Raw genomic sequence first — 27,102 nt, 5'->3', positions numbered from 1 at the left:
ATCACTATCTTGAAGACCATCATCCTCTTCATCATACTTTGCTTAAAAATCGGTATAGATCAAGAAATTGTTGATCGATTTAAGAGTACTGGAATGTTCATTTGAATGAGCAAGAATTGGAGTAGTTGAATCAAGAAAGAAATGGTAAGATCTGCAATGATAGCTAAGGTCGACGTAAAACCATCATCGCATTGATCATATCTTGCTTGCAGGTTGACGCAGATCAAGAAATCGCTTATCCAGTGAAGGATACCAACAATCTGATCAAGGTCAGTCTGTGCGGATCCATTGGGCGACGAATAGCGTCATCATCGTTGGATCTCGCGAAGGTGACCGATACCACGAAAGGCGAAGGCGAAGGCGAAGGCGAAGGCGAATGGCGACGCGGCAGGTTGGTTCGTGCCGATGATGATTATTATTCGCCGGGCGGTCATAAATAATAAAGGGGAGATTACGTAGGTCGGTAGCCGGTGGTGTAATTGAATCAAAATAATGTAGAGGTATCGTGTTGTACGCTCGGCCAATCATAACTCAGGTGAGGCTATCCCGTTTCTCTGTCTCTCGGGCCAGAGAGGATGCGGGGATGCGGAGAGGATGCCTCTATATAAAGGGTGTCATCTCTAACCCCGGACACACTCGTTTCCAACCAGCAACAGGCCGCAAGCGTCGCCGACGCCGCGACGTCGTACGCGCGATATCTTGTCCTTCCTTTTTTCACCTCTTCTTTCCGTCTCCGGGAAAGCCGCGAGAAGAATTCGAGAGAGAGAGAGAGAGCTAGCTACTCCGGAATACACAATCCGGCAGTCGTCCACAGTCCACACGCACCCCCAACACTTACGACCATGGTGAGTGCATCGTGACAGCTTGTGTGTTGTTCTTCATTCTCATTTTATCGTGAATTTTTATCATCTCTCTTTGAATTACTCGAACGATGACAAAAAACAATGAGAAATACTTTTGAACAATGTACTTTTTGTTTCTGATGGTCCACGTTGTCGTCACTGCGCGTTCGTATGCAACTGCAATTTTCCTGACGTTTTCTACCGTGCAAATTTACGTTTTTTTTAGTTTGTGTTGACTTAAAGTCTCTTTTTCTGCTGCCAGTGGGTGAACACGCACCCCTAACACTTACGATACCGTGAATGTTTTTCTACCTCTCGTAAGTTTCTTTTTAAACAAACAAAAAACAATAATAGAGATATAATACAAAACAGAGGATGTCGGTTCACGTGGTTTTTTTGCATTGCAAATTTATTTTTCCTTTTTTCGTTTGCGTTGTTTTAAAGTTTCCTTTTCTCTTGCCATTCGTATATTTTGGTATTTGTCTTCATACGGACTGGAGTTCATTTGTGGTTTTTTATTGTTGAATAAACTAACGATATTTAAATGGCTAACTACTCTGCAAGGTATCGCGCGTTCCTTTTTGACAGGCTTAAACAAATGACCGTTTGGTGTTTTAAATTCTCCGTCTTTTTATTTTACGTTGTCTTAGAGACCTGTCTGCTTTTTATGATTGCACTTGCCCGCGACACTTGGATGGCGAGTGCTCTGCGAGTTACGTTTCTTCTTTGCTTTCGCGAACTTTTATATATCTTTACTCTTTTTTTCTTATCCACCTTTAACCCTTCGCGCTCCGGTGATATATTCGCAGTTTCTTTTTGTCTGTCCACTGTTGATGTTGTTAGCCATATGCAATTATATACAATTCTAATACTAACGATAAGAGAAATATTCTGAGAATGTACCAGTGCCGCTTTCAATATGTGAAGCCGAGTCACATATTCGATAAAGGACTGCAAAATGTTAATCGCTTTTTGTTTTATATCGATCCGAAGTTCCTCTTGTTTTTTCCACCATTGAGTACACAGCAATCTTCGACGTTTACAATATGGCGAAGGCTCGAACGCGAGATATTGTGTAGTTCAGTTTTTTGCGACAGTTTGCACGCCTTCCTCTCGCTAGTGTAAATTTACTTTATTTTTACTTTGTATTGATTTCGAATGTTGTTTGTTTTTACGATTGGACACACATTTGTTCTAGCATACGCATGGCGAGTGCTCCGTGAGACACCGCGTGCTTATTTACCTTTTCCTTGTTCATCAATTTTCTAGCCTTTGTCCTATTTATATTTTATTTTACACATTGAAGTTGCTCTTCTTATCGGAGAATTTATTCTTGATACTTTTTGGTGACGGTGATTCTGTGAATATTGCGGACTATTTATTTTCTGTCGGTGCATTTTGCGAAATCTACAGTAGAGGGGGTTAACAATAAGTCGGTTTATACTTCGGAATTGTTCTTCAATTTTCTCGTGCACTGTAAAAATGCAATAACAAAATATGACCATCTTATCTTTTTCTCAAATCGTTTGCAGCACTAATTTTACCTGTTTCCGGTTCAGGGCTGTGCGGCAGATTTTCTCAGTATTTAAATATTAAATGTTTTTTTCTTTAAAATAACCTTCCGTAAATCATAAATCGTATACATCAATATCGGAATAACATAGACCAATATAGAAAAGCGTTGCGTATACATAGATTTATAATTATTGAATGGTTCAAATTGTATTTTGATTTCGCTGCTTATGCCGCCCGAACGAATGACTAAATAGTACAATTATAAGTATAAACAATAGTTTAGATGATTACTGGCACGTACTTGCTGCACGTGATAACGTCGCAAAGTATTAACTCTTATTATTAATGAATAGATTGCAGATCTTTATGTAAAATAAAAATCGTCTGCATCGATTGCAAGAAGTAGAAATCAAATTGAATGGTATTTCTTCCCTTAATGGTTTTAATAGAGGAGAAATCATGTATTGACATTTTCGATTTTTAAATTTTTTCAACAATTTTGGATTTCATCTACTCAATTTTGCTATAAATGCATGAAGATCCGCAGTCTATTAATGAATATAACACAATGATGAAACATAGTACGTACATGATAATATTTTGATAAATTTTTGGGTGCCGCATCTTACGCTATTACAATTATTTATCATTTCAATCGCTGTAAGATTACATCTCGCAGGACAGCAATGAAAAATTCAATATCGAATTTTTCATGGCAGTAGGCAGTACAATTAGTAGACAGCGTAATCTTCAATCCAAGAGGGTTATAATCATTAATCCGCGAAAGCAGCACTTGGAAGAAGCTTCTTATCTCGATGAACGTTTATCCAAGTAACGAGAAGCCCATGTCAAATTTTACAAACATTTTGTTGATCTGTTCGAAACACTAACATTTCAATCTTTCTATTAAAAAGAATTGCATAAAATTCATTGTACTTGATACGATCAGAATTCGCACAGTCTCGGCAAACTCGCTGTTGCAACTTTTACGAAATGTATTCCAATCTTTCAATAAAAAAGGAATTAAATGAATTCGTTCTCGATACTTTTGGCATTGAAAGGACAGTTTCACTATTCGAGAGTTCGAATCGATGGCACGTTCGATAAACGCGGAAATGCAGTCCAGCAATTCGTATTGGCTTTTGTTGGAATTCGTGTGACCGTGTATTCCCATCTCGGATCGAATTAATCGCGCGTTCCGTTTTCGCAAGTAGTCTCCGCGGGCCGATCTGTCAGTGCGTTTCGTCCCGAGCAAATATTTAAAATTCTTGGCAAAACCTCCCGCCTTGCACGATCCCTTTTTGCAAGTTCGTCGAAAGAAATTGCCATCAGGACGCCGCGTGCACCATGGAAGACAGCCAAGGGGCGGCGTTGCTCGAACACAATTTGCGAACTCAATTTTTCACCCTAATTGCGTGAATTGCATATCACATTTTCACGATATACCATCTCTGAAGGAAGCTCTTCGATCAGAATCGTCAACGTGAATTATTTACAATATTTTCCAAAAGATCACCTTTCTACCAACTTTTACAATTCTTTTCCTACTTTCATTTCTAGATGTAATGTTTATACTGTAGAAATATTAATTAAGTTGATTTCATCTCTTAATTACTTCTGTACAATGCTCAAGGTTTATCAGAGCCTGATAGACTTACAGAATAAATAGAACGTAACAATTTTAAGGTTAGCTTAGTTCTTCGTGGAAAAAACGTCGAAAAAATTGGTTTATATTTTTTTTAACAACGGCGCACCAAACCAAAAAATCTGAAAAAATTCATGAACAATACTTATAAGAATATACCGCCACTGTAAAAATATAAATGTTGTCACTCGAGAACTTCCATGTGAAATCTGCATTTTTTCGATTTTTTTGAGGTTTTTGATTTTTTACAAGCAGGATTTTTACTCTAAAAATCTGAAACCAATTGCAAAGTATGTATTTGGGTTCTTGACATGTGTCAGATTTTTCTCAGAATTTCTAAACGTCATTAACTAGGGAAAATAGGCCAAAAACCGACTTTTCGATTTTACCCCATAACTACCCTCCAGATCGAGATACAGGATTTGCACGGTATGTTTTTTCTTGGTGCTCTATCGAATGGCACATCGCCGATAAAATTCGGTTCATGGGCATTTTTGACTATCTTATCCAGCTATACCCAAAATACGTTTCATCTCAGTTCTGTGTACTCTCAATTTCAATCATCAAATAGACTCGAAGATTTTCTCTGTTCTCGTAATTGGTTTCCTGTTTCTTTCAATAGAGCATCGAGAACTACGTTTTTCTATGTTTTCGCATAATTTTTGTTTTTGAAAATGAAAGAAGTCAAATATTCTCTAGCAATTACAGTGGTACCTTGGTATATGTTTGGACTTCTACCGAATAGGACGTATACCAAATCAACCGTTCCCATAAGAAGTAATGCAAAAATGATTAAACCGTTTTCATGTTAAAAAAACTCCTATTGATATTATATCTACATTAATGGGGTTGTAAAATAATTTAAACACTGTTTAAATACATAAATAAAAAAGAGATTTCATTATAGATTTTTAAAAAACTCTGCTTAATGCTAAAATACAAAAAGAAATAATTATATTCTATTCTGTGGAAGAAAAGAGTAGTCCCCTTGCAATAAACCTGAAATTCTGGTGTTTTTTCTTTTCCGTCTTTTGTCGCTTTTCACTAGGCTCAGCTGGTTTGACTGTCCTTACTTGTGTATGATCAGTCAGTTAATTACACATCAACTCCGAATATAATTGATTATTAATACTTTACCCACCGGAAGCCTATTAATAGGATTTGCAATAACTTGCTGTACCAAAAGAAAGCATAGAAATTTTCTTTTGCATTGCAATCTTAAATGAAACTATTAGATGACGTTATTAAGGGTGACTTGTTAGCTCACAATGAAAATTGCTGTTGCTATTGAAGGTTCCATTAAAAAGTGTTTAGCCATGTACCATAGATTTTTCAAAATTACGCAATAATCACCGGTCGGTAATGTGTTAATTTAACACTAGAACTACCGAGCACTAAACACAATTGGCATAGATTGCCCCATGCCCTGTAATAATGACAAAATTGCATTTGTTTAGATTTTGTGCCAGTTTTGTCTAAATATGTACTTCAATAGAGAAGTTTACTAAAAACAAATTCTCAGAAAAACATATTTATAATTTTAATATTTCTAATAGAAGAAATCAGGAGCAAGTCATTTTGATTCATCCGGTAGTTCTAGTGTTAATTTTGTCCTCCGAGATAATTATTTAAAAATGACGCAAAATTCACACAAAACATTCATGTCGTACACCGAGAAAAATTTGTCACGTCCAAGCAGGATGTATTCCGAATTGGACGTACTCCGAAGCAGACGTATACCGAGGTATCACTGTATTCCTTTTAAACGTGAACAAGGAAAAACGTGTAAAGAAGCCTAGAAAAATTTCGTACCCTCTGTGGAACGTAAAACAATTTTTCTCTCTCGATTCTGTGTTTGCGTATAAAAATATTTGCACAAAGATATTTGCGCAAACTGTTCAGAATAACGTGTGTTTATTTGTCCGGAGAGTTTCCGCAACATGCTTTACGATGAGAGGAGAGTGTTCGACGTAAATAAATAATAATAACGAGTTGCGTCGTTCGTCGACCGTTCATGGTCTATTTTACGCCATTAATGCTAGCGTTTTTTGCCAGAGTCGGTCGTAAACGTGTACGTTTTTAACGGAAACCTATGGTGGGCAAGTTTGTAGGCGGCGCCATTATGGAGGGTGACCGTCGTCGGTTCATTAAAGTAACGCAAGCCAACGTATATTAATCTTGCTCCGTATAACTCGGGGTATTACTAAACATCCTGTTAAGACAGCTAATAACAGACCGATATTATTTATCGCGGGGCGTACTATGTCCATGCAACCGATAATCTCGCAGCATCTTGCACGCAGCTCCTCCACTCGCCTAACCTTGGGGGCTCTTGCGAAGAAACACTTGTGCGTCATCGGTTCTATGGGGTGCACGATCGATCATTTCAGTTTATCATTCGCCCTTTACATATTCGTTATATCAACTAACTCTCTTTAGATTAATTTCATTTAATGGCAAGCCCTTCTTACAAACACTAAATCTACTGAGCACTAAAAGCGATTGTTTTAGCTTACAAAAAAGACAAAACTCTATTTATTTAGATTTTGTACCATTTTTATTACAATATGTTCTGGGATAAAGAAATTTATCGAATCGGTTTCTATATAAGCAACTTGATAATTTCAATAATTGTAAGATATAAAATATAAAACCGGTCATTCGACCGGCAGTGGTAGGTTTAGTGTTAAACTTTGCAAGTTAACACTTTACCTACCGGAAGCCTATTAACCCCTTGCCGTACTTTGACGAGCCGGAGTCGTGATGAAGGTTCTTAACAAATGAAGGTTCTAACAATGAATGAAATAAAATTTGATTCGTTTGTAATCAATAGACTGCGGATCTTTATGCATTTATAGCAAAATCGAGTAGATGAAATTCAGAATTGTTGGAAAATTTTAAACATTGAAGATGCCAACATATGATTTCTCCTCTATTAAAATCATTAAGGGAAGAAATAACATTCAATTTGGTTTCTATTTCTTGAAATCCATGCAGACAATTTTTATTTTGCATAAAGATCCGCAGTCTATTAATCAATATTTACGCATTCAAATAAACGTAGCCATACAAAAATTATACATTTTCTTTTCCCATCTACGACATTTTTGCGCATCAAGACTAAGTTCTAATCACTGTAACTGTTAAAGAAAAGGTACGGCAAGGGGATACATAATAAGATTTTCAATAATTCTGCTGTACCAAAAGAAACCATAGAAATTTTCTTTTACATTGTAATCTTAAATGAAACTCTTAGATGACGTCATTGAGGGTGACTTGTTAGTTCACAATGAAAATTGCGGTTGCTATTGAAGGTACCATTAAACAGTGTTTAGACATAATTTTTCAAAATTATGCAATAACCATCGGTCGGTAATGTGTTAATATACTTCCTCTTGACATAATCTTCACCTGTTGACATCACCGGTCTCTAGATTTTCGTTTCACAATTTCTTGAACGATTTCAACTCTTCGGTGGAATATTATACCAACTAACTATCGAAAATACGATATTTTATTTTGACAGTAACTTCACTTATATCGCAAAAGAAATATTAAAGATAATGAATAGACTATAAAGAAATATTCTCGAATAAATCTAGTTTGTTAAAAGCAGTGACTCTTGACTCTAACTAGTCCTATTGTTAATATTTCTATTATTAATTCCACCTACCGGAACCTCCTCTTTCAAACTTCGTCTTTCATACGAATAAATAATTCGATCGTAATACATACCAGATTATAAAAGGGAATTATTAGATTATATTATTCAGAGAGACTTGTTTGGTTTACAACTGAAATTGCTGCCGTTATTAAAACATTTATTAAGACGTGTTTCTTGAACAATATCTATCCAATTCTGTTGTATTTTATTAAGTCAGCAAACTTATTGTTAGTTACACACTGTTGCATTAGTGTGTGAAAGACAAGAACGAAGACTGCCATTAGCTGCTTCGAAAAATGTTAGCCTCGAGCAAAACGCCAGTTTAAAAGAGAAATGCGAATTTCGTTTCGACGATAACACGGAAATATTAATCTTCCGTTGTTCAATATTATTTAAATCTCTTGGTGTGCATCAGATTTTAATAGACTTTTCGGGGACAGCTGCGAAATCGTTAGTCTGCTTTCCTCGAGAAGTAAATCGCAGCGTTTTACAGGTACAACAGGTGTTCGCATTGTTCTCTTTCCGGAGCCGCACAACAGACTTCGTTCCGCTTCCAGATCAAACCCCGATATAACATCCGAACGGTGGATATTTCCTCTTTTATTCGCTCTGAACAGATAAACATCGAGCGAAAAATAGACAGAAGGGAATCGCTAAAATTACTCTCGGGGCCATTGTTCGATTATGATACTTTGGATCTTGATAACTGCCCGCCTATTGTATTCCCGGCTCAATGGAAAGTTGTCTGTATTTCTTGGAACTTACATAATAACGATGTTACCTGCTTGTGCGCCAGGTTACGTGAATAATGTGACATTTCTTACCATTGCAGCACCTTTTCTCCATTTCTTTTTGGCGTACGTGAACTTAGGCTAAACCGTAACTTGCTATGTATACATATATGATCTACATTTTGTTCATACTTGGGGAACCTGGTCTATACATAGAGGGTTGACTGCAGAACACAATAACTGAAAAAATGGCTTTCAGAACCCTTTACAAGTTATCTACAATTGTCTATTTTCTTCAGACTTTAACAACTTAGTTCATAGATACACTATACTATAGGACCTCGATTAACCGGCTTGATCGGGAGACAAACAGCTCGGATAAATTAAGCCCGATGGGTAATCGAGACCCGAGGGAAATAATTAAAATGTATATTAGATTCCAAAATAAATTTTTTATTTTCGAAAATTTATTTCCCTTGATAATTATATATCTCTCAACATGATAATATATTATCATATATATAATCAATATAATATATAAATATAATATATCTCAATATAATATATATGTATATATATGTATAATCAGTACAATATACATATGTATATGATCATATATGCATAATCAATATAATGTATAATAATTATTTCCCTTGATAATTAATCATCAAGGGAAATTCAATTGATGTATTTCGGAATATAATATACATCTTAATTGTTGTTGTTCGAGTCTGAAGGAAATAGAGAATTCTAGATAACTTGTAAATGGTTTTAAAAGCCATTGTTTCCAGTCAATGTTTTCTGCAGTGAACCCTATATACATAACCATATTTAAACGCAATTTGTTTATAATCGGGATCCGGTTAATCGAGGCCCTACTGCAGTCAATTAGAAAAATAATAACTAAAAGAAATGATAAATTAACTCTACAATATCACCTACAGTTTGTTGGAACCATCTCGAATAATCACAGAAGGGTAACACAGTAGTAGAACAATGAAAAATAGTTTCAACACAATATACCGTTCGATTGTTAACAGACCATGCTGTCATCGCTGTACGTGCTGCCGTTCCTCTGCAACTGCTTGTTAGTGTCCTCCTCGATACTAACGCCACTGAAAGCCGACGGCAATCTGAGGATCTTCAAGGACGTTCCCAGCGACTTCGAGTACGTGCTGAAGAGGCACAGCGTCGACAGTCGCCCCGACGATTCTGATTCCAAGGAGCGACGAAGCAACAAAGGTTCATCTTTCATCAGGTTCGGCCGTAGCGACCCGGACAGCCACGGTGAAAACATCCTCGGCGGTGAGAGCGACGGAAACTCGCCGGTAAACAGATATCCTCGTTGGAAGTCGCCGGATATCGTCATCAGGTTCGGTCGTTCGGATTTCAAGGCTGCTGGAAATGCCGACAGGGACTACAAACTTAGAAGGAACGACCTGAATTTCATCAGGTAAGTGAGTCTTTTGTGACCGGACACGTGAAACTGGCACGCTTCATAATCGTACGAGTAGATAGGGACAATGATTGGTCAGACAAATAGGTCAAGGCTGTTATTGGGGAGACAAGCAAGCAGACTGGGAAGGCGACTGATAATATAAAGTGATGATTAGACTGATGATCTTTATGAAAAATAAAAATTGTCTGCATCGATTACTAGCGACAGAAATCAAATAAATCTGCTCTTTTTTTAACCCTTGGCACTCGATTTGTGACTCCGAGGCGACGCTAAAAATTGCTGTACCGTTAATCAAAATATTGTTTACATTATTAAATACGTCGGTATCTAATCAATTACTAAACATTTAGGTATTGTATCTGTGGTTGTTAGGAAGAACGCCCCATATCACATACTTTCACTTTCGAGAATATTGCCGTTTAAAGTTTCGATCAATAATTTAATGCTTTGACATAGGACATCGGTTAAATTGCATTATTCTTTTGAGCCTTTCGAATTTGTTTTCGTGACTTTTTTTCTGGTAAATGCGTAATTCCTATACTATAAAGCTCAATTAACGCATAAACTCAAATTTTTTGAAATTGTGACATGCGGCGTTTTTCCTTGCAACCACAGGTATACAGTAGCGGACAAAAGTTTAAGACCGCTCTAAAGAAGACGATAACTTTTTTAATAAATCGTGAAAATCTGCAATTTTTACCATCTTTAAACTTTTGTAGCTCATTGCAACGTCGACCGATTTTGACGAAATTTTCAGAATATGTTTAATTGACACAGATCTACAAAACGTATTTTTTAAATTTTCAATATAGGCCCACATAAAAAAGGTAGAAATTCAACTTTTAGTATTTTTTCAACAATTCCGATCAATTGCAATTTTTGAAAAAATTTCTTTTCACATCCTTTAGTAAAGTAATTGTTCTAGCTTCCCAAAAAAAAGTTGAAATCGTATAGTAACAATATTAATAAAAATTATTAACAATATTAAAAAAGTTATCGCCTTCTTTAGAGTGGTCTTAAACTTTTGTCCGCTACTGTATGAAATTCAAGAAATCGTAGTAGGGAATGGAAATATTCTATGTCGGACGACATGATTAATTTTCGAGTTAAAATAGCTCGGAGTGCAAAGGGTTAACAATCTTCATGGATTGCAAATGGTATATTGACATCCCCAAATTCTTTCTATCATCCCATAGAATCTATCGATGATAGATTGATAGTGGATCTTTATGCAAAATAAAAATTGTTCACTTCAACTACTAGGAACTGGCACAGAGCAGAAACCCTCTTTTTTAAATAACTCTAACACTGGAACTGCACTGCGGGTCTCGGAAACCCAGAGCGTCATTAATTATAATGTGACATACGCATGGGTGGCTTGTTTGCATTTTAGTGAAACATCGAGGTGGGATATTAAACCCATTAAATATTCACATTTTCCGTTTTTTTGTCTTCTAAAAAAAAACTTTGGGTTTCCGAGACCAGAGTGTGAAGTACATTTCTGAAAAATAAGTGCGATGCTCCAGCGATAACACTGATACTTTGAAATTTTCTTTTCTTCACAATTTTCTTCATTTCTGCCATAAATGCATGAAATCTAGTGATAACTGAAGAGTAGATTGGCACATTCGCTGGTCAGACAAGTAGATGGGGACAGCCACTAATTACACGACTACACAACTAATAATATAATTGAATTAGACCAGCCGCGCTTAAAGGAAATTCCAAAGATCGATTTTCCGAAGATGAAAAACCAGAATACAGTGGTACCTCGGTATACGACCTTAAGCCGTTCCTGATGTTTGAATTTATACCGAATAGAACGTATACCAAACCAACCTTTCGCATAAGAAGTAACGTAAAAATGATTCACCCGTTCTCACGTAGAAAAAAACTCAGTCAGTTATCAATACACATCAACTCCGAATATAATTGATTATTAATTTAAGGATGTTCTGGAGGTATATAAAAACGCAACAAAATTTTTGAAAATTTGACAAGACATAATTCTTACTAAATTAATGCAATTATCAAAGTTTGGGTTCGATTCACTGCACCGTTTAAGAATTATAGCAACTTCAAGTTTGTGCACATTTTAACGCGTCTCCTTATGGAGAATTCTAAAATTCCACTTTAAACCCTACTTAAACCTTGAAAAAACGCAACTAGAAACTCCAGTTTTTTTATATGTAGTAAAAATTATGTAATTAATTATGTTGAAAATTTATTAGGATTCACTAAACAGTTACAGAGCAAAAAAATTATAAACTGTTACAAAACGTCAAATTTATCGTGTTGTCTCTCACTAGCATGGAAACGTGACAAGTGTAGAGGTGTAGACCACTGAATATAGCTACAGAGGGTACAGTATTCGCAAAAGTTTAATGCAAAATATACTCATGAATGGCTTTCATTGCCATGTATTGCTGGATTTCGAATTTCTTGTACTTTTGTCTCCCATCGTACCTCTAGAACATCCTTAACACTAGATCTACCGAGCACTAAACTCAATTGGCACACATTGCCCTATAATAATGACAAAATTGTATTTGTTTAGATTTTGTACCAGTTTTGTCTAAACATGTACTTCAATAGAGAAGTTGACTAGAAAAATTTCTCGGAAAAACATATTTATAATTTTAATATTTCTAATAGAAGAAATCAGGAGCAAGTCATTTCGACTCATCCGGTAGTTCTAGCGTGAATTTTTCCTCCTAGATAATTATTTAAAAATGACGGAAAATTCACACAAAACATTTATGTCGTACACCGAGCAAAATTTGTCACGTCAAAGCAGGCGTATACCGAGGTACCACTGTACACCCTTAGAACAGTCTCGGAACAGAAAAGTAGATTGGCCACCCACGATTGGACGAGTATGCGAGTCGGTATATCTTCTTGCTGGCCAGACAGCCACATGGGCAGTCTTCTTTTTCCCCTCAATTTGAGAACGATTGCGTTCGACAGATTCGGCCGCAGCTCGCAGATCTATCCGATGGAGATCGACATGACGGCGATGTGCTCGGACCTGTTGTTGAACGACGAGATGAAGGGCAGCCTGCAGCCGTTCGAGGCGAGGTTACTCCGCCTCTGCAACGTGTTGAGCAACATGGACGCCGAGCACAGAAACACCCTGGACTTCCTGGAGGAGCGTGACGGCTCGAAGCACGAGTAAAGAGAAGAGTACTGTCACCGTCGTCGCCGTCGTCGTCGTCGTCGTCGGCCGCCGGGAAACGATCCATCGCGAACGTAATCGAGAATTTGTCCGTTGTCAACGGGACATCTGCGGAACGTCCGTGACGCTTCGTCGCACTCCTGGCAAAATTCTCACGGACAACGTTATTCCATCGGTCGATCCTCTATTAGTTATCCAGGTCCTCCATTTTCGCCTGATTCAATCTCGCCTACTCCGCGATGCCCACGGACGCCTCCATTCTCGGTTTTTTATTCTATTAGAAACGCGATCTGCTTGCCGAGGTCTGCCTCATTTGCGCACCGTCCGCGGGTAGTGCTCTCTGCAATTTCATTTCGGCTTGGAGCTCTGCCTCCCTTTTGCCAGATAATGTGACGCAAGCATCGCTCATTGATTTTTAAAAGGTCGGTGCTTAATGCATTTCAGTTTGTATTATTATAGCAACTGTTTCTTACATTTCGATCTTCGCTGTTCTCTGATCAATCAGTGATCTTCAAATTTCAAATAAGATATGTGTAGCTACAACGCACATGTTTTCGCACAATTCTTGTACCTGGAATCTTTAACGTGAGTGAGAATATTTATATTTTTAGTATTTAATTGTGTCTAGTCGCGCGAGCTCCATAACCAGAGTTGCACAAAAATTGTATTGAAATAAAAATTTCGAATAAACTTGGTTTTTTTCCAAGTGGGTTTTACACTCAGTTTATTCGCAATTATTTAAATACAATTTTTGCCCAACTCTGTTCATAACTAATTATTTATTGACTGTAATATTTGTCAGGGAACTGTATATATGTATATGTCTACAGGAAACGTAATTTTAGTATTTTATTTACTATGTACTTCTAAACCGTATGCGAAGCGCACATTTTTTTAAACGGTTATGTAATTCGAACGATTCTTGAGAGATTCGATGCAAGTGGAATGATGTTAAATATTTATTTTCGAGGAACGTGATCAAGCAGCATTGCCGACGAATAACGTTGTTCCAAGGTATTTCGTCTGGGTACCTTAATGTGCATCCACCTGCTCCACCGCGTATTCAATGTACATATACAGATTTAATCATTAAACGGCTTCGATGCTGATGACGATTTCACGGCTCGCTGTGAACCGTTTTAGGGATCGTTCTCACTGTCTCTCCGGGAAAATGTGTCGTCATTGTCGAAACGACACGTTTATCGTTGTTCCATTCTGCAATTGGTGAATCCACGGAGAATCGCGGCTGAGTCTGTTTGCCAATCGATGTCAATTTCGTCGTTGAAAAGTGTTAATTACAATCCGAGACTCGACGCCTATTGTATCTCCGACGCTAACTAATATCTGAACACACAATTATAAATATTAGTCTCTATAACTGTCTCTATAATTTCCAATATTGTTCTGTGTAAAAATGGTACTTTATCATAATTGAACCACCTGTATCACGTAAAATTAAACATTGCAAGGTTTGCAATATCAAAGTAGTCGAAAGAAATAAGGTTACGAAAATTTGAGGCTCTAACGAGGTCGCCATTGGATTTTCACTTCGCACATTTCTCAGACTGCTCTTTATCAAAATGGTACTTTATTGTAATTGGAACGTTCACACCAAATGGAATGAAAAATTGCAAAGTTTGTAATATTGAAGTAGTCGAAAGAAATAAGGTTACAATATTTTGAGGCTTTAACGAGGTCGTCATTGGATTTTCAGTTCGCACATTTCTCAAACTGTTCTTTATCAAAATGGTACTTTATTATAATTGGAACGACTGCACCAAACGGAATTAAAAATTTGCAAAGTTTGCAACATTGCAGCAGACGAAAGAAATGAGACACCAATTTTAATTTGCACAGAGTACAAAAACGTCACGCTCAGGTCAGGCGGAATGGACTCGGCCATTTTCCTCCCCGATACCCTCCAATTACGATAGGAGTTAGAATTACGGTAATGTGCGCATTGTCTATAACCTTAAACGTCGTTCTTAAAGTGAATGTAAATTTAATACACGCGTATACATTAAAGGGAAAAAAGTGGCTGAAAACGTGGTCTTCTCTTTGTGTGTTTTACCCAACCCCCTTTCAGCTCGCGTCGAAGATAAATCATTATTTATTTCCCGTCGACCACTTGGATCCCTTCGGAAGCGTACGTATAATCTCGTGTGCGCGATAACAAGCATTTTTCTTGCAGCGTTATTTCATTCTCCAGATTCATTTCTTTCTTCGATTGTTCTTTAGTCACCGATTCAACTGTTACCACGATCTAGTCGAATTTATTTGTTACATATTATTATTAAAAAATTCCTTTTCTCGAACTCTTGCATTCGCTATAATATCAGATGATTGCATAAGTTCGTGCCCGATGTGAAAATAAAATTCATTGGTTAAATTTCAAAGAGTACATCTTTATTAATCAATCATATAGTCTCGCCATTCTTTTCTAATTGTAGAAAAGTATAATCTTTTTACACTCCGCCGTGCAGTACAGTTTGCAACATCTATGAAAATCAGGCATGAACTTATGCGCGCGCAATCATCTAATTATATTAGATCTTAATACACATATCTGTGGTTGTCAGGAAGAACGCCGCATGTCGCATACTTTCGCTTTCGAGATGTTTCCGTTTAAAGTTTTGATCACTAATGCTAATTGATCACTTGGCCATAGGAAATCGGCAAAATTGCATTACTTTTTTTGAGTCTTTCGAATTTATTTTCATGACTTTTTTCTAGTAAATAAGTAAATCCTATACTATAAAGTTGAATCAATGCATAAATTCGAATATTTTTGAAATTGTAACATGCGGCGCTTATCCCGACAACCACAGATATATTTGACTTTCGTTTGTCAGAGAAAATTGAAGCAATTAACGTAACGACCCGGAAGGGCAATCTTCATCACAACAATTACCTTCTTCATCTTCTCGGCTCTCCATACATTTTAATCAGATCCATGTTGATTGGACGAATTACCATAAAAATGAGCTTTCGAGTCTCGTGAAAGAAACGTGTCACCTGTACGAACACAAAGCGTTCGAAAGTGTTCAAAAGGATCCTGTCAGCTAGGGATCTAGGAGACACAGCAGAAATAAAAGATCTCGATCCACCTCGGCGCTATCGTCCTTGCTCCAGATGGCCCGTACACTAGCCAGCACTCTGCGGCCATCGAAAATTAAAAGAAACGAGGTACCCGGTTACGCCTTCATTCCCGGCCCCAACCATAACTGCGCCATTTCTCTCAATCCTGTCCGAAACTATCCCGCGGTCCGAGCACGTACAAGGCAACCCCTAAATGCTACCCCAAATAGGCGGCCGTGTGACGAACAAAAAATCGGGTTACCAGCTGTACGTGTTTATACCCACGCACATGAACGAAGAAGAATGAACCTTCGCCCGTATTAGGCCCTGTTTTACTTTCATCGCGTTCACGACACGTCGCGCGTCGCGTCCAGAGGATCATCTGGACAAAATGCTGGAGACACGTGCGATTTTTCCGGGTTTTTTTAAATGACGAGACTGCAAGTTATTGCAAAACATTATTCAAATATTACTCCAGTCAACGAAAAGTTCTAGAGGGAAATGGAAGGAACACAATTTTTAACTTTGTGTCTGTGTTTGGACTAGTGATGAGGTAAACATACTAAAAGTCCCCACTCCTAGAAGGTGAGCGGGGTGCAGGGGGGCACGTAGAAGGTCCCTTTTTTCGGTTTTCCGTGTATATCTCGGAAACTATGCGTCCTAGAGATAAGACCATTTGATACAATATTAAAGCTGACAAAATGTGCCACAGGATTGATTCGATTCAGTTTTTCGCTATCTCGCATAGTTTCCGAGATATCCGCGCTCAAAGTTCACTAATTGTGCTGAAGAGTTAGCTAGTCAAATAAGGCAAAAATTTCTTTTTCACAATTCGTGAACTTTGAGCGCGGATATCTCGGAAACTATGCGTCCTAGCGATAAGACCATTCTATACAAAATTAAAGCTGACAAAATGTTCCACGAGATGGATTGGAATCAGTTTTTCGCTATCTGGAAAAAACGACACGCATCGGAAGAAGTACGATTTTGTGGATTTTAAGCAGAAACTGATCAAAAGTCGTGTAAAACTACGATTTTCGACATTTTTAATCGCTTGTAGCTCGTGTGTATGTTAATCGATTTTGATGAAATTTTCAGCATGTGTATAACTAATTTACACCTAGATCTACAAAACATATGTATATTTCAAATTTTCTTTCAGGGCCCTAATAAAAAAGGTTAAAAAATGCCTTTTTTATTTTTGCATGTAACCTTGTAAATTATAATTTTTTGGAAAATCTTTTTTGCATATCATTTCATAAACCAATACTTCTAATTGATTATAAAAAAAATCAGGTCGTTTGGTACAATTATAAAAAGTTATTCTGTTTTAAAGGGCGTTCGAATACTTTCGTTACCCACTGTAATTGTCGTAGATGATAGCTGATAATCGAATTAAAGAACCAATAAAATTAAAAATATGTAGTATGTTTCTTATTTAAAATAAACTTCCTATAGTCTATTTTGGAGAACCCTATACATATGTATATTTCTTGAAGTGAAAATCCTGGAGTTCGAACATCAATGATCTAATCGGAGAAGGCTGTCTAATGAATGTTCGAAGCTGTCCAGTTAGACTCGAACCTGTTTACGATTCGGTTGATCATCCTCGGCGTTGTGCACGTGGATGCGCAATGTGATGCGGTATGGGACCTAACCCAGCACGTCCCGATACGACCCACGTGTTTGTGCCTAATCCATGCCCCGGCTGACCGACGTACTAAGGTTTCCCTGAACTATGTAGAGCTGGCGAACGCACGGTTTTCCCTTTATTCGGTATCGTTCGCGCGGCCTAGCTTCAGCCTGACGACGTTCGCCATCATCTTTGGGATCTGTGCACCGCTGCCATGGACCCATATTGACCGACACCTACTGCCAAGGTACTATAGGCTCCTATGGAAAACAACCTTCCATTTCTTACACCGTGATTTTTACACAATTGCTATTGTGCTCGTTTTAACGAAACTTCGATTCCAACGCCATTGAACAAAATCCTCTCTATTGTGCCGTGCAAAAAAAGAAAGAAAGTGATTTCGGTATTTGATGACCTGAAATCGCACTTGGATCAGTTTTTTGTCGATAAGGACCAGAAGAAGTTTTATGAGCGCCGAATTGTGAAGCTGCCAGAAAGATGGCAGAAGATCATCGAACAAAATGGAAAATATTTCATTGATTAAAGTTCATTGCTTGGATAAAAAGATTGAAATCTGTTCACTAAAAAATACCGAAACTACTTTCTTGCTGACTCAATATTTGTTAATAGTTTTTGGAGGAAATACTGAAGAATATTATTCTAGAAAACTGTACAGAAGCTTGCTGAAATAAAAAGAGGATGTGTACTAGGTCAGTTTTTAGAACATGTCCACACGCGATTTTGATTTTCTGTTAATATGTCGGTCATGTGTGGCTGATACCTTGTCATTTATAATGCAGTTCTTTGGCTATTAATGCCAAAGAGCTAATTAATTTATAATAGTTTTTGGGTTGTGTCGTGTTCTATTGGTAGACAGTTTTATTGGGGATTTTTTTGGAAATATTATTTTCATGTTGCTTTTCGTTTAATTTGTTTCTTGTTGGTTTTTGCGATTGAGAAGAAACTAGTGCGGTGTAGAGATTGCGAAGATACTACTGGAATAATTGAGGACAAACGGAAGCACTATGTGGGGTGGTGGGGATTTGGAGCTCGATGGACTTGAGGTCATTTATTATTTAACACTTCCCACGTGTTAACGGTGGTAGTTTTGTTATGATTGAGATGTTGTAACTGTGGATTCAAATTTTTAGTCATTCCTTTTATAATACAGGGTGTCTCGGCTGAAGGAGGCCACCTAAATATCTCCTTTATTTTTAATGGCACAAAAAATATATTTATGGAATAATTTAAATGGTATCGAAGGAATATAATCAAAGGAATATCATAGAAGAACAATTTCTTTCGTCCGGTTATGTTTTCATAGTTTTTTCAAGGTCATCGTTATTTTTTACCGGGCAAACTTATTTTTTTTTATTCCATCTTATGGAATAAAAAATACACTAAATACACTTGAATATGCTTAAGTCATTAACAAGACGAAATAAAAAGAAATAAGTTTTCCCGGTAAAAAATAACGATGACCTTAAAAAAACTATGAAAACATAACCGGACGAAAGAAATTGTTCTTCTATGATATTCCTCCCCTTCGGTACCGTTTAAATTATTCCATAAATATCTTTTTTGTGCCATTAAAAATAAAGGAGATATTTACGTGGCCTCAATCTCGGTAATTCTAAATTAAAAATATTAGAACCCGTCTATTTTTCGTTTTGAATTGAAACTGAATGAACTTGAACGAAATTAAACCCGTTTTTTCGTCATGTTAAGGAAGAAAATTATTATATTATATAGAAAATTATTTTATCATCTACTTATGACGAGACTGCGGATTTTTATGGATTTATGAAAAAATTAGTTGGGTGAAGTATAAAACAGGGTCGTTAAGAGATGAAATAAATTTTTATTTTATTCCTGCTGCCCCCACAACCAATGCAGAACATATTTATTTCGCATAAAGATAAGCAGTCTTGTTATAACACTGGCAGACAGTTGGAAAGAATTAAACGATTAAAAATGACGAGAGGTGTTTGTGTGAAAAAAATTTATTATAAAGAGCATAAAAAAGCTTCGATAATCTACTGTTAAAAAGAATACAATTCCGTCTTTGTTCTTCCCTTAAAAAATTACGAAAACGAGAGAAGGCGTATACAAGCTCGCAAGAATGTCAGTTATTTTGTTCCTCGTCGGCGACGGGTGAAATCGTGATTCGAATTTTGATACTGTTTAATTAAGTTCGCTGATGTCCCGTAAATTAGTATGTGGAATTTTCACCTGTGAAAACCGTGATCCAAAGTTCGGAAAGTACGTCATAGTACGTGACCGCGACGCGTTAACGCTTTGGAAAACGCGGTTTCCGGGCAAGCTACCGAACCGAGTGGAATTGTTTTGCAGCTGCCGCGCCGGTGAAACCGGTGTAACAGGAAACGTAAATCTCGAACGGCTTGTTTGAACACTCACTGAACGAATTTTGAAGGTAACGTTCGTTCCCTTTATCAAAAACCGATCGATATCGGATACTGTGCACCGTGAGCAGAGAAACAGCTCTCGCTTTAAAATCGTTCACGATGAACCGAAACCAAACAAATTGGAACTGCATAAAATCCGTAGTTCAATTAGAACACAATAAAGTGATTTTTATATTTCACTTCGGAATGATTAACAGTAATCGTACCGCATGCTTCTAGTGGTTTCCACATTAGAAGTTATTCAATAAATTTCTTTATTCGAGCACCTAGTACTATAAAAATGGTGAAAAATCTAAATAAGTTCAGTCTAGTGATATTTATAAGACAATACACAAACTACTGTATAAAAGAAAGAAGCATCCAGTATAATTATAAGATATAATAACAAACAATATCTTTACGTAGAAATTGTATTGTATAGTGATTAATTTATTGCATTTAAGGTATTAGATAATAATCCTCGGTAATACATATTCTCAGGACTATCCAATTAAACAGCGGAATTCTTCTTGGAAACTTACTGTGTTCTTATTTGATTTTTTACGCTTTTCTATTAAATATGGCCGGGTGCTTCTGTCTTTCGCACCGTAGTGTATATTCGATACATTTTGCACCTAGTCCGGTTAGTGTTAACGAAGGAATAATATTTCTAATAGCGCGGGTTTTTAATAATGTCCTGTCTGTGTGTGTGTGTGTGTGTGTGTGTGTGTGTGATCTCCGAGCCAATTGCTCAAGTTTCTGGCGTTCAGGATAAAACGACTGTCGCACAGTGGTCCGAGAACGCGATTTTACTGGCCGAAAGTCGATTTTCAAAGTTCACCATTTTGAAAAACCTTTTTGGCTATAATGTAACAATACTTCGAACCGTCAAAATCCCAAATATTATTCCTTTCAGATAATTGTGTGACCGAGGGTAACGTTCTAATAAACCAAAATTCTGAAATTCAAAGTGAAACTAATTATTCTACGAACTCATTATACAGCATTATACAGGGTGTGGCGGGACGGGTGGTACAACCAAGCAGGGGGTGATACTACATGTACAAAAATAAGTCGAGAAAAAGGAATAACATTTTTTCGTTAGAGGCTTCGTTTTCGAGAGAATCGAATTCAAAGTTCCGCCAGTAGTCCAGTCAACGAAAAGTTGTAGAGGGAAATGGAAGGAACACAATTTTTAACTTTGTGTCTGTGTTTGGACTAGTGAGGAGGTAAACATACTAAAAGACCCCACTCATAGAAGGTGAGCGGGGTGCAGGGGGGCACGTAGAAGGTCCCCTTTTTCGGTTTTCCGCTTATATCTCGGAAACTATGCGTCCTAGCGATAAGACCATTCTATACAAAATTAAAGCTGACAAAATGTGCCACAAGATTGATTCGATTCAGTTTTTCGCTTCCTCGCATAGTTTCCGAGATATCCGCGCTCAAAGTTCACTAATTGTGCTGAAGACTTCTTTTTCACAATTAGTGAACTTTGAGCGCGGATATCTCGTAAACTATGCGAGATAGCGAAAAACTGAATAGAATCAATCTTGTGGCACATTTTATCAGCTTTAATTTTGTATAGAATGGTCTCATCGCTAGGACGCATAGTTTCCGAGATATCCGAGTTCAAAGTTCACTAATTGTGCTGAAGAGTTCTCTTCAGCACAATTAGTGAACTTTGAGCGCGGATATCACGGAAACTATGCGAGATAGCGAAAAACTGAATAAAATCAATCTTATGGCACATTTTATCAGCTTTAATTTTGTATAGAATAGTTTTATCGCTAGGACACATAGTTTCCGAGATATAAGCGGAATACCGAGAAAGGGGTCCTTCTATGTGCCCCCATGCACCCCGCTCACCTCTAGGAATAGGGACTTTTAGTATGTTTACCTCCTAACTAGTCCAAACAAAGGCCCAAAGTTAAAAATTGTGTTCCTTCCATTTCCCTCTACACCCCCCTTATGAGATCATTCATCGACTGGACTAAGGTTCGCGTGCTTTAGTATGATATGCAGAAAGTAGAATTGGTTGATCATGGTCAGACGCGTCAGACGATTCCTATGCAATAGCACGCGTATTCCCTTCATTTTCATACTCGATATTCTCGATAACGAAGCGTCAAACGAAAAAATGGGATAACATTTTACTTATTAACATTGACTTATTTTTAGATGTAGTGTCACCACCTGCTCGGTTGTACCACCCGTCCGGCCGTATAACAGGTTTGAATAAATGTATTTTCATTATTTAATTAGTTTCCCAGCATTGTTTAATCCATGTATGTACCAATGCTGCAATATTATTAACAATTTACACTTTGGGAAGGTTTTTAAATAAATGTTTAAGAGTGTCAAGCATCAGACTTGTTTTATATGAAAGTTTAAACAATTTCGAATAAGAGCATATAAATTTTAGGTGCTGACTGCTGCCGGCTTGTAGTTTATACGACAATTAAGAAATAGAAGCTCGCGGTATTTTGATGTGATACGGAAACAATCGGTGACGAAGAAGATTCAGATGAAGAGAAATTCGAATTATCGACGTTGAAGTATTTGGATAATTTCGAATTAACATGGGAAATTATATACAATAATTATATACAAATTTATTATGCGTTGAAAAATGTCGATATGTGTGTCTCTTTAATTTTGACCACGAAAAATGAGTTTCCAGTCCATATGTGCATAGTATTGAATCCACCACTTCGAATTTTTAATTTTCTATGTCGGATTACTTATCCGATTACCAACTTCTAGCAAGTTTCAATGACATTTTGACTCCTGGCCAGTAAAATCGCGTTCTCGGACCATTTTGCATCGTCGCTCATGCGGTTTTACGGTCTCGCCGGATCGCAGTCGACTTATACTACTGGGCTGTTCGGTGCGCGAGCATTCGTTCCATTTAATTGAAGTCGCGGAAACCCGTGCATTCTTTTAACCTGGAAAAAGACTAGGTATAATGCTCAGTAGATCTGTGTTAATCGCGGTGTTCCAATTAAGCAGTCGATTTCGCTATCGAGTTATAGATTTGGTTGCACGGCCGATATACGGGACAATCGATAGGCGTGACGTGTCCGCCCTCACGAGATTATCTCGGGATCGTTACAAAGGAAATCCGGTAAATCTCAGTCCGACTTAAATCGTGCCGTACAACGTGTAATCCATTGGCATCTTCCCCAAAATGCAATATTCGTTATCGGACAACTTGGGAACGCGCGTGATCCCTTAAAATACACCGCCACCAGGGTAATCCGTTTTACGTAACTCTCGAGTTACGCCAAACTCTGCAGCTAATTGCTGCATCAATGTTGCCCGAATAAAATTCCATCAACGTGTTGCGATCCAAGAAAAACCTACATTGTAATGCATTGGATGCATCTGCTTTGCAAATTGAACTGTTCGATCACGATTTATAAACAAATACGCGAAGCAACAGTTGTCTGATTGCCATTGATATACAGGGTGTCCCAGTTTTTCCGGCCAAACTTTGCCAGCGTGTTCTACACGCAAAAGTAAGAAGAAATCAGTAATACGATAGGGTCAATATTTCTTATTGTTAGATGCAAATCCTGTATTCGTAATAACGGACGTCATTTTGAAATGTTAAGTCGTTAATAAAACATTTAACAGCATATGTTCATATAACATTTTTTTCTTACTTTTGCGTGTAGAACACGCTGGCAAAGTTTGACCGGAAAAAACTGGCACACCCTGTATGTACATAATGATACGCCATCATTATCTTTTTCTAAGTGAAAACTTCGCAGCGCGCACCGCGCACCGCGTACAGAATTGCTGGGCACTGAATGAGTCTGATCCGTCACGCTTCGAAGTAAAACGCTATTCGAGTAAACTTAGGGGAGCCGAGTTTAGCCGTGCAAGCAAAAAACAGACAGGTGTGTTTGGGATAATTTTTTGTTGAGAGGGAAAAGGGCCCTCAACATTTCTCTAAATGGGAAGTAGTATTGATTTTTTGTTACTTTGATAGTTCTCATTAAACTCAATAGAATTTAGGTACTTGAACCTTTTTTTTTATTGCGCGTACTTACAGAGTTTATGTAGTCCTCGAACGACGGACCCTTTTCGAACTTTTACATTTGAGGTTCTTTAAAAAAATTGATAATAAAGCTGAGAATGGTCTCTAAGATCTTACAAGGGAAGGACCCCAAGTGTCCTACTTCGATTTTGATAATTTTTTGTGAAATGATGGTATATGGATCCCTAATTATGTATGCAAAATATTAGGTGTAGTTACTCAATAGTTTTATAGATATAAACAATTAAATTTAAAAACTGCAGCTCAAATCATGGTATACCAACAAGATATGAAACTTGAATTGTTTATATCTTTAAAACTATTGAGTAACTGCATCTAATATTTTGCGTACATAATTAGGGATCCATATACCATCATCTCACAAAAAATTATCAAAATCGAAGTCGGACACTTGGGGTCCTTCCCTTGTTAGAGTCATTTTTGTAAGGTACTTCTTGTAGATACATTTGTCTTTCTATCGTTCCTAATGTTTCAGCTATCCACTCAAGTGAATCATCAGAAAAATTGACTAATTAAATTACGATTTTAATACTCTGGGTCAGAATCGCGCGACTCGGGCACCGTCGTCAAAAGGTTAGTGGTTTAATCAGCGATATGCATATGTATAGTGCGTCTTCGGCCGGGCCGATCCCAATTCGGAGGCAATCGCCGCGCCGATCTTCGGTGACAATCGGTCGCAAGGGTCCGACCAAGGATTCATAATATACGCGAAAGTCAAAGTGAATACACGTACTGCACAGAGAAAGAGTGTAAACTAGCGGGACGGGAACGGGTCTAGAGAAACGCAAAGGCAATCTGAATGGTCGGGCTTCTTTCCCTGTTCCCGTTCTCGTACCGCTAGTTTACACTCTTTCTCTGGACAGTACACTTGGTTATATCCGAGCCACACTTCTGACCTTGTCAATCGCGTCGGTTGTTACCAGAGTTGGGCAACAATTTTTATTTCAATAAACTCTGGTTGTTGCCGGAACGCAGAAAGTATACGACGCAAAGCAGGAGCCGTTTCCGTGTTGCATCATTCGATAGAAATCAAGATTATTTGCCGTTATTATTATTCAAATTAATTCTGTGTTCAAGCGAGTTAGTGAAGTAAAAACTTTTCTAGCGAAAAATTCTTGAGGCGCACCGCGCGTACACAATTTTTGCTGGGCAGTGAACGAGTCGGATTCATCACTCTCTTATTGTTAATCTGTGAGAGACATTATTGTGTTTATTTTGATTGAAAGTGTTCTGATCGTCGTTTAGCAATACAAATAAATCAACTGAAAGACAACGAGATTCGGTCCAATAATTTAAATCTTGTTTTCCAACGTTCATTAAAATTGAAGACCATCGCAGCGAGCCGTATCTGCAACAGAGTGTCGTGATCCGATTAATTGTTGCAATTTCTCACCGGCAAAATGTAAACAATGGTATTGTCGATTGAGGAAACAATGATTCTGGGTCACACAGTCCCACTTTCCGGTGGTAAAGGTTTAAAAACAGATGCATTCATATTCGGGGGCTCTTGTGGCTTGTAAAAATGGCGACCGACATAATGTCAGACGATTAGGGACATCCCACGCGTTCTGTAGTCCTAACGACTGCTCAGGATCGCTCTGTTTTGTGCGTAGGTGTATCCGGGATCGATGAACCAAGCCAGCGCTAGCATTGTGTTGGTCCCGCCGATAGAATTCCGCCGAAAGAGAGCATGAATCCGTCCGAGTCGCAGCAAAATCTGCTCGCGAACGAGGCGAGAGCGTCGTCGGAGCAGTCGTTAACGCCGCCCCAGGACTACAGTCTTGGCCCAGTTGAGAAGCACTTCCTGCTCAGCGCGGAACGAGGTGATTGTGCCACTGTCAAAAGGTAATCCGACCAGACAGCACAGATGATACATCGCTAACGGAGATCTCGCGGATCCACGAAGGCCGCGTGGAGTCCTTTCCCGCACGGCCTGGAGCTGGAACTCTTCCTCCGTGATCCTAGATCCCGTCCCGCCCTACTGTTTCTTCTCCCATTCGACCTTTTCAAAACTACTGGAAACTATACTTAACACATTACCGACCGGTGATTATATTGTATGATATAATATTGACAAATCTATGGCACATGGCTAAACACTTTTTAATGGAACCTACGTCATCTGATAGTTTCATTTGAGATTGCAATGTAAAAGAAAGCACGTTCCTGCTTTTGAAAACACTCTTTCCGAAGGTACAAAAGTGGCCATTATACAAAGATATTCGCGTGCAATTTTTGATAATATCAAGGGGTAAACTTTACTTTACCGGACTCGAAATTTGTGTCTTTCTCCTATAGATTATGATGGATGCATTTGGTATGTAATCCAGCAGATTTGTACCCGGGGCGTTTGCAGATCGAAGTTTCGATCCTGTAGGATCAATGGTTCAGGAGTTATGCTTGCTTAAAGTTGAGCAATCCGCAGTTTTTTTCACAGGTAAGGGCGCCGCCATGTTGGTTTGTAGTGATGGTCGCGCGCCGCTTACCGAGCAGAATAATTAATTAGTGGTTCAGCTCGGTAAGCGGCGCGCGACCATCACTACACGACCGGGTATAAATCTACTGGATTACAAACCAAATACATCATAATTTATAGGAGAAAGGCAGAAATTTAAAATATATGTTTTGTAGATCTATGTTAGTTATACACATGCTGAAAATTTCATCGAAATCGATTAACATACACACGAGCTGCAAGCGGTTAAAAATGCGTTTCTGCTTAAAATCCACAAAATCGTACATTTTTTGATGCGTGTCGTTTTTTCCTGTGTCAACCGATTTCGATGAAATTTTCAGCATGTGTATAACTAACATAGATCTACAAAACATATATTTTAAATTTTCATTGAAGGCCCAAATAAAAAGGTTTCACAAAATGCCTTTTTTACTTTT

The 27,102-nt window shown here is 37.8% G+C and overlaps 2 protein-coding genes across 5 annotated transcripts in view; both read left to right on the top strand.

The window, feature by feature from the left end:
• Positions 1-651: 651 nt before the first annotated feature.
• Positions 652-15,067, top strand: LOC143207784 (FMRFamide-related peptides). The gene is made up of 3 exons (XM_076421562.1): positions 652-845; positions 9,438-9,850; positions 12,824-15,067. The coding sequence occupies exons 1-3, from the start codon at positions 843-845 to the stop codon at positions 13,029-13,031; spliced, it is 624 nt and encodes a 207-aa protein (XP_076277677.1). The 5' UTR covers positions 652-842; the 3' UTR covers positions 13,032-15,067.
• A 2,822-nt stretch (positions 15,068-17,889) lies between these two features.
• The window catches only part of Trp (transient receptor potential), a 34,616-nt gene continuing 25,403 nt past the window's right edge, over positions 17,890-27,102 (top strand). For 3 of the 4 annotated variants that reach the window (XR_013008811.1, XM_076422045.1, XM_076422043.1), the window contains exons 1-2: positions 17,890-17,989; positions 25,824-26,055. Coding sequence is in view for 3 of the 4 variants with exons in the window: in XM_076422045.1 (XP_076278160.1) it covers positions 25,901-26,055 (155 nt within the window). In the remaining variant the exon portion in view is untranslated. Of the gene's footprint in view, positions 17,990-22,325; positions 22,377-25,823; positions 26,056-27,102 lie in introns of all 4 variants that reach the window. The other variant, XM_076422044.1, reaches the window with a different exon arrangement.

The sequence above is a fragment of the Lasioglossum baleicum genome, chromosome 4, assembly GCF_051020765.1.
Source record: "Lasioglossum baleicum chromosome 4, iyLasBale1, whole genome shotgun sequence".
Classification (NCBI taxonomy): Eukaryota; Metazoa; Arthropoda; class Insecta; order Hymenoptera; family Halictidae; genus Lasioglossum; species Lasioglossum baleicum.
This window is presented reverse-complemented; position numbering and strand designations above follow the sequence as displayed.

Bases quoted from the DNA above. Each gene is read 5' to 3' on its own strand.
- LOC143207784 (XM_076421562.1), top strand. The intron at 9,851-12,823 runs GTAAGTGAGTCT...TGCGTTCGACAG, and splicing joins AACGACCTGAATTTCATCAG to ATTCGGCCGCAGCTCGCAGA.